The sequence below is a fragment of the Gambusia affinis genome, linkage group LG07, assembly GCF_019740435.1.
Source record: "Gambusia affinis linkage group LG07, SWU_Gaff_1.0, whole genome shotgun sequence".
NCBI classification, from domain to species: Eukaryota; Metazoa; Chordata; class Actinopteri; order Cyprinodontiformes; family Poeciliidae; genus Gambusia; species Gambusia affinis.
The window spans coordinates 5529853-5544840 of record NC_057874.1 but is presented as its reverse complement, the minus strand read 5'-3'; the positions used below and the strand labels follow the sequence as shown (position 1 = coordinate 5544840).

General features: G+C 45.6%; 1 protein-coding gene across 8 annotated transcripts in view; it reads right to left on the bottom strand.

Moving 5' to 3' along the window:
* Positions 1-14988, bottom strand: part of zhx3a (zinc fingers and homeoboxes 3a) — a 50862-nt gene that overhangs the window by 5218 nt on the left and 30656 nt on the right. For 7 of the 8 annotated variants that reach the window (XM_044121834.1, XM_044121830.1, XM_044121832.1 and 4 more), the window contains one exon: positions 167-3032. In XM_044121834.1, coding sequence (XP_043977769.1) covers positions 167-2841 — 2675 coding nt within the window. In that variant the 5' untranslated portion in view covers positions 2842-3032. Of the gene's footprint in view, positions 1-162; positions 3033-14988 lie in introns of those variants that run through there. The other variant, XM_044121836.1, reaches the window with a different exon arrangement.

Sequence of the window (14988 nt, the reverse complement as noted above, 5' to 3'; positions counted from 1 at the left end):
GATTCAGATTAGTTCTGATTTGTTTTTGCTAGTTGTCTCCCTGGTGGATATGAATTGACAACGGTTGGTTCAAAACATTCAGTACTAGAGGGTAGTGTTCTGTACTTGAAAAATTGGGTGGGAGCAGTGGATTTAGCATCTGTAAACTGTAAATGTGTTGTTCTACCTGGCCTGGTTGGTGTCGGTCTGCTGTTCGATCAGTGAATGACTCGCTGTGGGCTGCTGCTGCTCATCGCCTCCTTCTGACCAGGGATCCTGCAGGACTGCTGTCTGACCTGACTCCTCAGGTTTGTGGTGCTTCCTGCCACCAGTCTCGGATCCTGTCAGAGCGAGCAGCGGCTCAAATGAATCCTGCCACACAAGCCGCTGCCCCGAGTCCAGCCCTGCTTTCCCTTCCGGGTGCTTGATCGTTTCTTGCTCAATGAGTTTCTTCTTGGCCGGTGAAGGGTCTTTCTGCGACTCAGCCTCAGTGTCTCCGTAGCTCCTTGCGTCATCTGACTCCGCTGGAGGCCGTTGATAAGTCTCCAACCACTTCAGCTGCCCATTTTTGTGGCTGTAGCGACTGTCGCTGAACCAGCGCACTACCTCTGACTTAGGAAGGCCTGTCTGAATGCTTAACTCTTCGTACTGAAGGCTGCTGGGCCAACGAGTGTTAGAAAAAGCCTGCCGGAGGATTTGCAGCTGCTGTGGGGTCTTGTTGCCCCAGGGTGGCAAGAAAGACGTATGGCAGGCCGACACCTCTATGTCACATTTGGGTTCTTGATGAACAGCGTCGGATGTGGTCTGTGGTTCATTCATCTTCAGCCTTTTAAAATTGATCTTAATGGGGTCAACTCTGAGCTCTTTCTGTGCCCTCTCGCCAATAATTAGGTCCTCCTCCTTAATGAGCTTCTGCAAGATTGACATGCCTTTCATGGGAAAGTCTTTGTTGCATCCACCCTCATCTATAATAGATGAGTTGCTTGTTGTAATGACAGTTGTGCTGGTGCTTTCAGTTGGGGGTTTGCTGGGATTGTTCTTGTTTGGAACGCTGTCATCACAGGTGGAACTGCAGTTTTCACTGCTAATACTGCTGCTGTTGGTCTTGTGAACGTGGCTGCTGTTTTCATCATCAGCCCTGTCAGCATTTGCCCCATCTGGATCACAGACGATGAAGCTACTGTGATGATTGTTACAGTTTGTTTTTGATTTGCTGGTGTTGTCCATGATCACTTGACTCGTGGTGCTGTTCGAACCCTCTGATCCAGTTGGTAAACTGTTGCTCTTGGTGCTTGGTTCACTGTTGGTGTCAGCATCGCAGTGCTCACTGTTATTGCTAGTGTTTGTGGAGCAGGTGGCAACGCTGTTGGTGGTGTCAGTCGGGTTGCTGTTGTTGTTTACCAATTTTCTGCTCTCAACACCATTAGTAATGCTGGAACAGCTGCTGCTACTGCTGCTTCGACTGCTGCTGGTGCTATTGACACAACCGCTGCTTCCAGCCTCATCCAGCCCGTTGCTCTTCTCTTGCTCCACAGTGAGTTCAGTACTCTTAGTAGGCTCTTGTGTTGTTCGGGCAGTACATGGAAACTTTGGTGGGGGAACTGGAGAAGAATACGAGACCCTTGTCACATGTGGCTTGGTTGACAAGTTGGCCTGCGTTGCTATGACTCCGACGGGCCTTGGTTTTATACCTCCATATGGAACTTTGGCCATCTGAAAGTTTGGTCCTTTTGAGCCTGGAAGGCCAGTGACAGTGTGGTGAGTTACGATGTGATTGAGCTGTTGTGGTGTCACGGGTGGCTTCTGGGGTGCTCCTCCTTGGAAAACAGTATTGAACATCTTCCTCCTGGCCTCCTCGATCTCTTCAGGAGACCAGCTGATGCCCTGTTTAAGCCTTTGGGCAGTAAACCATAGCTTGATTTGTTCTTCTGGAAACTCCGAAACCACCGTCAGGTAGCAGAGCTCGGCTTTGGTCGGGTAGGGAAATTTGCCAAACGATGTCTTGAGAAAACTGCTGGTGTCCATGGCTGCATCGTAGGTGGGGATGCTGCTGAGAGGGATCATCACCTTTGGAAGATCTTTATTCGTGTCAGTGGAAGTGGGGGAATAAAGAGGGGGAGTGTGCTGGTGAAAGACTTGGTTGGACACTGTCTTAATCACATGAGTGACAGTGGTCGTCGGCATAGCTGGAGTCCCAGACGTACTGAGAGCCCCGTTTTGGAGTTCAGGCACATTATTCAGCAGGCTAGGGTCTGCATCCTTTCCAGTGTCTATCTTCCGTACCTCCACAGTGTGAGATACAACAATCTTTTTGTGCTCCCCCTTGGCTTTCATCATCTTTGCGATTGGTGTTTTGGTGAGGGAGATCCCAGATTCTTTGTAGTCTTCTCCACTGTCTGTAAAGAGGCTTTGCTCTACAGTTGTTACTCCATCTCTCTTGTTGACACTGAGGGAGGCGGTAACCAACCCCTCCATAATCTTGGGGTGGGCGTTAGCGTTGTGCAGCGCAAGAGCCTCGAAACGGACGACCGACACCCCGCAGTTCAGGCAGTAGAAGGTGGGCTGGGCTCTGAAGTCTAAGTGGCAGTTATGCATGTGATCCAAAAAGTAATTTAGATCTCTGGACTCGAATCGGCAAGTGACGCAGCTGTAAGTACCTCCTTTCTGCGTTTCGCTGCTGCTTTCGGATTTGGAGGAGCTGCGAGAAAAGTGGGCCGACTCCTCTCCGGAGATGCTGAGAATGCTGTCTTCTGGGATTGTTGGTAGGAGTTCTGGTAGCGAGCCCAGAACAATTTCCTCACGTGCATGTTTGGATTTGGATGGTATCATGCAGGGCACAGTGGATTTCCTCTTGCTGGCCATATCGCAGCTTGGTGTAAATGTGAGTGAGTGGTAGCCCGGCGTGATGAGAGCAGTGGGTAGGTGAATAGTGAAAGGGTTTAAGTGGGGTTTGGTGTCATGGACCAGCCACAGAGATATCACAGTGTTGCTTCATGCCTTCTACCAATTTTGGATTCCTGTCTCATGGACAAGTTTAACAGCTCTGATGGAACCTGGAAGAAACAAGAACAAAAGAAGCAAACTTGAATCTTTCAGCACATCTTCAGAGTAAGAGTTAGAAAAACAGAAAAGGTCATTAGCAAGTTTAAGAAGAGCTAGCCAGGGCCGGAGACTTGAAGGTATTTTTTGTACTTAGTGGAAAAAAGAAGTTATGCAACTGCTGTGTTTTATACATTTCTAAATATAGTTGAAAGGAAATATAAACACACTATAAATTTTTTTTTCTCAGTCTGTCATTAAATCAGACTAAATTTTTCCTTGGAATGTATTTTAAGGCAACACTCAAACAAACGGTGAAATGATATCCAGTTATTTCATTCAGGACAGACATTGGGTTAAAAACGTTTGAATCAACCCCAGAACAAAAGCAAAACTGCTTTCTGAAAATGCTACTTGAACCAGCAAAAAAGTGTAAAAAGACATATTATGGTTAGCAGATGCACTTAGGGACAAACACCTCAATTTCTGGAGACGAGTCCTGTGATCTGAAGAAATAAAAACTGATGTGTTTGGCCGTAAATATGGCAAACCGAAGAAAACAAACCCTAGTGTGAAGCATGGGGGTGGCAGCATCATGTGGAGATTTTTCGCTGCAGGACGGACAAGTGCACTACATAAAAGTACAAAATTTAAAGGAAGTAAATGAAAAAAAATCTATAAAAAATGATAGATACATCTGGTATTCAGACTGCAGTCTTTACCTGAAACCATCTCTGTTTATTTCAGTTATTCCGTTGTATCACCACCTACAGGCCTGGCATAGTTACTGCAATGTATAGGGTAATTTTCAGTGTTTCTAAAAGGAGTTAAACACGTTAGCAAATGTTGAATTTGTCCTAAACTGCAAGACTGTTTTGGGTGAACTATTTCTAAATGGACAAGCCCTAAAAACCTTGATAATGATGTGTTAATAATCAATCTGTTGTGATTCCCATGCATTAAAAAAAAAGAAACTGTCTGCAAAGTTAACTCAAACTTGGCCCCACATCCTCTTGACTCCAACCTTTAGGCATCCTCAGGGTACAGAAAACCCAGGCGTGAAACCTGAAATGGGAACTTAATCATTCAATCTGTGAATTATGCACATTACAGTTGTCACTATATGCAGGTGATCGGGAGGTTAATAGCTTGCATGTTGGCATAAAAACCATAAAATATATGAGACGATGAGCAGAATGCAGAGAAAATGAGCATCTCCACTCAGGGTTAATAGGTGTGGGTGGAAATATAAAGCGTGAAAGGAGCTGGCAGTATCAGCAGTTAAAGCACCAAGGTAAAAGTGTTCAGGCCTTTTTCCTTATGACAACATTTTTACATTTCATCAGATATGAAGGTCGCAGTTAATGATTCTTGAAGAGGGAAGGTCATGTGACTCTCTCGCTCGCCACATTTTTTTCTTCTCCTTCTACTGTAGTTTATGCACCAGTTTATCCGTACACTAAAATTAGATCGGTCTAATTACCTACTTATGGGAGAAAGAAAATCAAAACAGACAAAGGCTTTTGGTCAAAACAAAAGAAAAAAGAAAAAAGGGAGGATTTTCACTGTGACACACAGACACAAACACACTTCCTTAATCAGCGCCGCCTGTCAGTTTGTTCTGCGCTTTGCTTGGATTTACAGACTTCAGTGTAGATGTCGCTTTTTATGATTTCAAAAGACAGATTGCAATAATTGACCACGGCCAGAAATGACAGTTGGTGATGTTTTATTTTTCTTCCCTCGTGCTGCGGTAGGATCGGCTCTTCTAGTTTGTAATGGGGCATGACCTCCCAAATTATTTTTAGCGAAGCTTCCTGCTAATATCTTAGCGTTATGATGTTCTGTGACGAGCAAGCTCAGCTAAGGAAAGCGTTAATGTCAGTGAGTGCCTGTTACCTGAAGCAGGCCCAGGGGATTTTCACACCCATCGAGTGTGATCCAGTCACTCCTCTCCACATCAGGTGCCAAAAGTATCTAACCTCACCAACTGTTTCACCATGTTTCCGCAGCCTCAAATATGCAAAATATGCACACAGGTTTCATACCTGCCAAAAAAAGAATTCCTTCTCATATCTAGTTGGAACTGGTCCCATAAAACTGGTTTAATAGTGCAGCGATATTTTTCTTGACACTTTGGTCGTCCTAATAACAACGGAGCATCGCTTAAACCCCACCTGAGTATTTCTGCCGGCCATGTCCAGGCCTTCGTGACCACAGTGTGACAACCCTCTGGTTGCATCATGTCACAAAGCTCAGATCAGCCCAAACTGGTCACCAGATTTCAGTCCAGCAGAGACGCTTTAGAGTGATCCAGAAGAGGAGACATGATGCTGTCACGTCAATTCGGACCAGGAAGCAAAAAGGGTTTCCACCTGGTAATAGACAGATGTTCCTAATAAAGAGGTAACTGGGTAATAGTTTATTAACTTTGTTCCAACATCTCATACCATCTTTCCTTCACATCCCCCACCTTACTTGTTTACATGGTTTTGATGAATTGCTTATTCATCTATTTACTTGCAGGAAACTGAGCTCTCCCTATTAGATCTACTTGTCCTGTCTCTTCTCTTGAAAAACAAATGCGTTTCAACGTTATTTACTTTGTCGGTAATCATTTCACCGCCGTTTACTTGACGGCTTTGACCGGAGAGTCAACGTGGAGATTAAATGCGTCTGGAATGTGAGGAGACGCAGTATCCTGAAAAAGATACAAGCTTTCTGATACTTTTGTTTAGGCGGCAGAAAAGGTCACACGTGTAAGAATGCCGCACATCAGAACACACCCAAACATGACTTTTCACTCTCACTTCTCGTTCTCCATTCTCACTGAAAGGAAACACTGAATTAAATATATATTCCTGTTTGTTTCTCTCTCCAAGCACTAAAACGTGACGATCAAATGAGGGGAAAAGAGTATCAGGTTGGAGGCGGGCCCCTGCAGCCCCGTGCCCTCTGCTTGAACTCCTGACACACACTTGCACTCTCACACTGCCACAGTGCATCACTCCCGTCCTCATTTCAGAGTCTGGAGACGCATCGGAGTGTAACACGCCGCTGCAGACCGGCCTCGTCCCGTCACTTTCCTCACGACTGGCTTTCCACCGTCCTGACCCGCCAAAACCACATGAAAACATCACTCCGTGCGCTTCCAGCCGTTTTTGTTATATTTATCCTACTTATCGTTGGTGCACGCTGCGGCGGAGCGCTTTCGCAGACATTAAGTTGTGTATTCACTGTGGCTGGTTACATTTTAAATAAAAGGTTAACCTGTTCCGAAGCTAAACCCTCAAACGACTGCCCACAGGTACACCGCGTTCCCACTGTGACGTCGTCCTCATAACTACCTCTTTTGTTTTTAATCATTCCTCACGTGAAAAAAAAAAGAAAAAGAGAGAAATAAAAAGAAAAAAAAACCCCCACCAAAACTAGGTCAGCAGCATCTTATGCAGTAATCCCAGTTCGTTGCATCCCGTGCGCTGTATGTTTTGCCCGTCAGAGAGGTTAGTGATTGTTTTATGCTTTGTTTATAAGAGTTATCTACATTTCAATTATCTTAATTCAATTATCTTGGAAAAACATTCTCAAAGGAAGAGGTCAGGACTAGGGGTGCAACAATGTAAGTTTTTTGGCTGGTCGCTGCTTTTTAACCCTCCAGCTTTCTTAGGAGGAACGCGGGGAAGCAAGCAGTTCTCCCATCAGACCGTCAGTTCCCGAAACCCTACAAAAAAAATTATTAAAAACTCATAAAAGCCAACGAGGGGTCCAACTGACCCCATCTCTTAAGGCTGGAGCAGGAGGAGGGCTAAAAAGCCTGAGCTGCTGAGTCCGATTCTGACTGATGCCAGATTTTTTCCCTGAAAAGTTGCTGAACAACACAGTGACGATGTTGGCAACAGTGAGGAGACCGTTGTTTACCGATGAGACCGATGAGAAATGGTACAGTGGCTGATTTTCAGACCTTTACAGAGGAAGAGGAGATCGGTGCGTGAATTTGGTTCAAAACGCTTGGCCAAGCGCCCTGTTAGAAACAGCATGTCCTCTCTGTGGTGAGACGCTCCAAGTCTTTACCTTGTCATCACCCTAATCCTTAGCCGTCAGATTCAAAGTCAGGATTCTGCTCACCTCAAAACAGTCCTATTACTCCCACCTAGAAGAAGCATGTTCATTGCATTAAACCTGTGAAACATTGTGGTGTTTATGGTGTCGTGCTACAGGAACGCCATCACTACGTCAGACGTCTCTAAATGAAGCCAGCCCCGACGCTGCGGCTGCATTTCTGTGCCATAGCACCACGTCTAAGGCAGAGAGTTGTTGCATGAAAGCTGACCCGTAAATCTCTCGCTTTCACCGTAGCAATCCCAGCGACTTCCATGTCCTCAGCAGGGGAGCGCGCCAGCAGGGACTACCATAACCAATACTACAGTTTGGAGAAAAACATCTTTCTCTGGAGATCTTAGAGGTAAAGAATAAGTAATCCACAGTCATCATTCCAGACTGGCCTGGCTTGTCTTCACTCCACTTCACTTTCTGAATTAATTGGAAAGGGGGGGAGGAGGGGCCAAAACAAACCCAAAGTTGAGCAAGGTTACATAAAGAATCAGGTCACCTATGAAAAGAATGGGCTGCTTTATGTAGCGGGCGAGACGTGCGATCAGACAACAAGGGCCGTCCAGACAGGGAGCCGCTGAATGGATGCTCCTGAAAGGCCCGGCCTTGTGTTTCAGCTCGCTGGGTAGACGACAGCTCAGACGGTGGCCGTCCCCGGTGTGTCGCATGTCCCCGCGCTGGCACTGGCTCTGTGGCGCAGAGGGAGGAAACTCTTTTCATCTCAGCAGACCGGAGGAGCCACGCAGCAGTAGCAGCATCTGAAGTGAGCGAGAAGTGGCACAGCTCTCAGACGGGCTTTTTCCTGAACGCCCACGCGCGGAGCGAGCGCCGAGGCTGGACTAGAAAACCGTGTTTGAACCATTCAGCTTTTTTTTTTTTTTTTTTTTGTCTTTCCCAAAACAAGCCTTTCAAAACAAATGGGATTAAGCTTGGTTTAAATTATGACGGGGTTTTACACGTTCCGCTGGATTTAAGGTTTACAGCACAGCTCCCCTCCAGGTGTGCTGTTATAATAACCCTAATATAATACTTCAATCTAATTAGTACGTAATTGCATAATCTATTCTTGTACAGTGTGCTTAAAATATTCATACTTTTCGACCTTTTCACATTTTGCCAAATTACAACCATAATCTTTAATGTTACTTTATTTATAGATTAGTCGTGGATTATTTTGAAGTGGGAAGGAAATGATTTATGGTTCCAAAATGGCGTACATTTGTATTCAGGCACCCTAAGTTAAAGTCACCTTAGCTGCGATTACAGCTGCAAGTCTTTTGTACGTCCCTACCAGCTTTGCATATCTAGACAACAGATTTTGTTTTGTCTGGTCTTCTTTGTAAATGCGCTCAATCCCAGTCAGACTGGATGGAGAGCAACTGTGGACAATGATTTTAAAGTTTCGCCACATGAACCTCAATTGGGTTTAGGTCTGGCCTTTTTGACTGTGGCATACTAAAAGATGAATGCTGCGATCTAAACCATCCCAACGTATTTCCGGCTGAGTGTTTAGGGTTGTAGTCCTGCTGGAAGGAGAAGCTAATCCCCAGTTCCAAGTCTTTCACAGCCTACAACAGTTTTTCTTTTTCATCTCCCCTTCAACACTGACTAGCCCCATGTTTTCCATTGAAGAAAAGAATCCCCCATTGCAAGATGCTGCCACCACCATTTTTCTTTACCATAGTGTATTTAGGGAGTTGGTTTTCCTGTATGCATAGTATTTTCCTTGTAGAGCATAAAGTTTTCTAAAGTTCAATTGGGGACCAAACTGACAACATCTGTTACATGTTCAGCTGATCCTGCAGTGGGTCAAACTATCCAAGCCAACCGAAAAACTTGCTCCCCTCCTCGCCTGTGGTGGGCTACACCGAGAACCACTGAATGAAACGACGGGAAAACCTTAGAAGACATCAAGAGCAACTTCCTTCTTCTCAAAATGTGAACCAAAATCTAGTTGATTTGTACTTTAGCAGTTTAGCAGTTCTCTGTTGTCTCTGGTAAAAGACCACGAGCCGTTTCTTCCACTGGTGCTAAAGACGCACATTTGTTTTGGTTGTATTTACCCAGAATTCCATGCACTATAGTTCACTTCCTGCTTTTATTGCGGTCTCTGGGCTACTTGCATCCACATATGCACCTAAATTCGCTTTATCGAACCGAGACTAAGGTTTTTAGGCAGACCAGAATTTGATTTTAGGTCCACATCAGGGTTCAAATGCGCATTCATATCTCCCCAAACGAACTGGACTTTCTGAACTAGAGCAAACGAAACAGTGCTGGTGTGAATACATCAGTAGTCTCTTCTGACCAGACCACCGTCCTTCACAGCGTGTGGAAATAACTTATCTCTTCCTTTCAACCTTTAGCTTGAGGTACGGATCTTCTGCAGCTCCTCCAGTTACCATGAACCTCTTGGCTGCTTCTAGAAATCCTCTCGTTCTCTAACCCATCAGTTTTAGGCGGAAGGTTTATGTGTGGGTGGAGCTGCAATTATATCATACTCTTTCCATTTTGAATGAAGGATTGATCAGTGCTCTGTGAGGTATGCAAAGCTTGGAATATTGTTTTATAGCCTTAGCCTGCTTTAAGCTTCTCTAAAACTTTATCCCTGGCTGTTGTTGTTGTGTTCCTTGTTCTCTAACAAACCTCTGAGGCCTTCATAGAACGGCTGTGTTTATCCTGAGATTAAATTGCACACAGAGTAACAGAATTGACCAATTAGGTGTAGAGGTGGAGTTTCCTGGCCGATCACCGATCTTTAAAAAACCTGAGTTCCAATGCAATTTTTTAATTTTTTTGTTCGCAAACAGTTGGGTGACCGGTCACTATTGTTAACAACGTGACCTGGTGGGTGGATCTGTCAGTCAAACCTCTCTTACGGCAGACCAAAAGGGGAACAGTGGCTGACTTTCAGACCTTTACGGAGGTAGATACGATCAGGGGATAAATTTGGTGGATAAAATAGGTGGTTTCTCATCAGTATTGTCAGATTGCCGATCTACCAAAATGAAGGAAACAGGGGCCAATTTATCAGCTGGACAGTTTATCAGTGCACCTTTAAATAGGTGACTATAAGGAAGTTGGTTGCACTGGATTTTATTTAGGGGAGCTGGCAAAAAGGGGCTGAGTACAAATGCACGCCACACTTTTGTTTGTAAAAAAAAAAAAACACAAAAAAAGCTGTGTAACATTTTCCTCATCCTTACTGCTGGCCTGTCACACAAAATTCACATAAAATACATCGCTTTCTGGCAGTAAAGTCACAAAATGTGAAAAAATTTGAGCGGTGTGAATACATTGGCACGGCTTTGTATGGTGGAGCGTGTTGTTCCTAGTCGAGCAATTCAATTAAGAGAAACCAGAGTGTATTCCCTCTCCTCCCCTCATAAACTGCTGCAGTAATTACAATATTACAACGGTAAAAAAAATAAATAAATAAGTAAAGAATCGCATCCGCAATCCACAGCAAGCCGCTACCAGTGGAAAAGAGGAGCGAGGCTGCAAAGTGGCTGCTAGACACAAAAATTTAATTCAAAACAGTCCACTGATTCAGACACTCCCAGATTGCTGGGTCACCTACGGCCGACGTCGGGCGAACGCGGACCTGCGTTTATTTTGTCGTTGTCGTCTTGTCACATGAAGGCAGGAGGAGAGGAAAGGACAAAGGAAGACGAAACTCAGACGTTTGGGTGTGAAGTGAGAGGATGACTGATGATGATGAGGATGATGACAGGCTGTGCCGTTTCAATATTCCTCCCCGCTGACACCCTGCGTAGGCACACACTCCCTCCGCACCATTTAGCACCTGCACGGCTCTCCAAATCTTCGCTCTCAGAAGTGAGGAGCTGGTAAAGAGCGTCACGGTGTGACAGCCTCAGAGGGGCGAGAACACACACACACACAAAAACGAGAGCAAAAAAAAAAACAACAACCCCAAAACACTAAAATAAAAGCAGAAATCCTCAAGCTTATGACTACATTTGTTTTGTGTGTAATTTGCTCTGACAGTGATCTGCGGCTGTCTTGAGTGTCCTTAAAAAAATAAATATATTAGTGGAGAAAACCTGGAGGGAGAGGAAAAGGGTGGAGGGTGACGTCTGTCAGACATTTGAATGATCAAAAAAAAAAATCTGTTTAGCAAAAAACGTTTCTGCCAAACATCCATTAGAGAGATTAATGTCATGTGAATGGATCAGCTGGACACCCAAATATAAGCCAGGGACAGAGGAAAACGACGGTCTTCCACAGAGAGGGGGACTGGGAACAGTGGTGCCTCATTTATACAGAGGAACGTGATCCAGAGCCGGGAGGCTCAAGATGGCTGACTGGACCGTCTGCGATTGTTCCGGTTTTTCCAGTGAGTTCGGGCTGCTCAGTTGTCCAGTACACGCCAGTTCGAGGTGTGGGGGGATCTTTGGGACAAGATGGACAGGCGGGTTTTACACTCTGAGCACGAATGGCGGTGTACGTGTGCAGAAAAGCGATACAGAGTCATGGGAGTCATTAGCGCGGCGCTCCTACAGGTCCCCACTCCCGCCCAGATGAAGACCCTGGGCAGTGAGGGGAATGGGGAGTTGGCGTGTGGTCTGCTTGTTTTCTTTCCTTCAGATGGGCGTGTTTGTGTTCATATTGATGTCTGAATGTCTGAGACGCAGGTGTTGTCAGCCAGCTTCGTGCTTCTCCTCTCCAACACACACACACACCCCACCCCTTTACCTCCATAACTGCAGCCTCGTCCACTGGGAGACTGGTCGGTGATGCCACTCATGTGTTAACATCGCCATGGCAACTCCACTCTTCCCCTTGCCCACCACGCCACACACAACACAGTCGCCTGTCCACACCCACCAAAACAGCAAGACACAAATGCACACACACACACGCATGGTGAATTCCTTGGACTGCATCCGGAGCGAGGCAGACCTAATCCCAACGCCCCGCCGGCTGGGTTTGAAAAGTCCACACAAGGCGCGAGGTTCAGCTTTGGTCGAGGCCCTCGACCGCTTCCCCCCGCAGCTGTGTTGCTCCGGTTGACGGGGCCTGATGGGAGGAATATCACAGCTGAACAAGCTACAAATAATCCCCCCCTATCAGGGGTTTTTTTAGTCCGGTGAAACCGTCGCGAAGGCCTTGTAGGCTGAGGCGGTACGATGCGTACCTCGCCACCCTCTGACCCGGCGTCTGATGGAGCCCTCATCGAACCAACGCTCCCATCTGCAGCCCAGATGAATGACAGGCAAATAAACCCAAAAAAAGCATCTGAGTCACGCATCCTTTTACATCGCTTTTAATGAATAACTTCCTCCGCTGCGCAGCCAAGACTACAGACGCTCGTGAAAGGGGAGAAATTAAGGCAAAAAGAAGGAAAGATGGCGGCACAGCGCCCATTGTCGTGTCCATCTTAAAATGGCTGACATTACAGCCTCTTCAAAACCACCACAGCCTGGCAAATGCCAGCTCCTGCTGACTGAACCTTTCCTGCATGGGACAGAGAAAAGAGGCAGGGGTTCTTCCAACGCCCCCACCCCTTCACCACCCACTATAGCCTCCAGCTTTTTTTTTTCAGAGCACAAACATTTCTTTTGGTTGGAACTATGCAAACATGCTGGTTTAGTGGGGCTCTTGGAGCGGGCTGGGCTTCGATACGGCATTGGTCCGGCGACAAAAGCAACACCGAGAGGGATGAAAGACCCAAATAGGAGTGAACCTGTGAGGCCCGCCGTCCTTTCAGGAAGGGAAAAAATGGGGATTCTGTGTTGTCGTTTGGAGAATTTTTTGCAAAAGATCAGTTTGTGTCAAAATAGTTTGAAGACCCGGTTGGCATTAGACTGTAGATTTTTTTCTCTCTCTCTCTGTCTCTCTCTCTCTCCTCTGAACTCGAGGAATGTTATACACTGCATGTCGGCTAAATCTGCAAATCATGACCATATGACCCTCTCCTCTGTATTCTCTGGCATGGGATTCATTTTGAGCCGTGGAAGGCAGACAAAAACATACCGTCTGTTGCCGTTAGAAGTCGGAACACAGCCGATCCCAAGAAGTGCATTATTCCCGGAATATGAGCGGTGGCATGTCGTTCATGGGGGAAATGGGCACTCTTGGCCCGCTGCGTTCTGTGTGTCTGTATACAAACACTCAGCCGGGGCCATAACGAAAACTATGAGCTGTGCCTAATTGCAGGGAGTGCGGGATGAAAAGCAATATGCCTGGCCTCATTAGAGCAGTTCCGAGAAGGGAGATGGAAGACTGTTCCCAGGGATCCACAAAAGGGAATTGACATTCCCTCAGTGTAAGCGCCCTACCGGAGTGAAAAAACAAAACAAAAAGAGAGTAAGAAACCCTACGCACACACTGAGCTTACCGGGCCGAGCTCAGCACGCACGGTCTGCCGGAGCGGCACAGCCAGAGCTCATTTCTCTTTGTTTTGCTGGACATCGTGCACTCCTGCAAATTAACTATCGGACGGCTGAAACCGCCCGCTGGACAACGGACTGCGGCCCGCCACAGCTGGAGTCCAAAAACGCCTACTTTCACAGCAGAGAGAGCTTCACCATCTCTGATCTACATAATACACACACACACACCCCTACATATATAAATAAGATTACACTGTTGAGTGATTAAGATGTTTTCTAAAAAAAAAAAAAAAAAAAAAAAAAAGACCGCTCATTCACTCTTGTCTGCTTGGATAGTTTTGGGTTGTGTCCTGAGCTGTGGACTTCGGTCCCACACAATTCACAAATGGCACATTTGCCTAAAGGCACTCAAAGCTCTGTCAATATTTATGTACAGACATAGAATGTGACCTACAGCTGCTCATATCTGCTAATCTAATGCCTCGGTGGTAATCTTCAGTTTGCAAAATATCTCCAGGTTCTTTATTTACAGCCCGAGGTGCAAGAGACCTCTGTGACTGCTGAGGCACCCTGTAGGCTTAAAAATGTACAAACTGTACGAACACTGAGGAAAACCATAATTTTAAAGCCACATCAACATAATCCTATTTTAATGAGTCTTTGTTCCTTATGGTTGCACCTGACAAAACAAAAACTTCACCTCTCCTCACAGAATCTGTAAGGACCCTGACGGCAGTGGCGTTTTGCCCAGAGCGCCCTTGAGTTACGGGGAGGCAGCACAGGTACTTCAATAAAAAAGTGTTAATATCCACCCACTCCTGCCATCCAGTTTGTAAATATGCCGAGATGCAGTTGGTGGCTAACATTAATGAAGATCTGATTCTCAACTTTCAACTGATTCTTTTCAAGGAATCTGAACTGCATTAGCTCATCGCCCTCAATACTTAGAGCAACAAAACCTGAACAATTTTACACTGAACACAGATGATCTATTACGCTTTAGCTTTCTTTTAGATTGAAAGAATTATAAAAACTGCAGTGTGTGTAGACTAGCAACAGCTAGTTATAGTTATTGAGTTATTGTCCATTGATAGCTCATTCAGGGAAACTTTACATCAAGCAACTATACATCCAAGAACCACGGCTGTACAATGAACTAGAGGTCAGCTTCTCTTTCACTGCCTACTAGCCAAACCCAGCCCATTAGCTGTTCCAAATTGTCTCACTTTTGTCAATAACAAATCTCATGTTAAACATGCATGAATTGTCATTTTGATAAGCGGGGATCCTGTCATTTCTCTGTTTAGCGTAGCAACATTAGCATGGGTGAGCATCGTTGTTGGCTCCTATTAAAATAGAGAGTGTGTCAGAATCTTGAAGTCTGTGTATATAACTCATCACTACAAGGTCAGTGATGAGCGTTTCTCTATGTATCATTAACATGGCAAAGGATGGCTGGGAACTTATTTCCTTTGTCATGAATAGATATTTAAATGCTAATCAG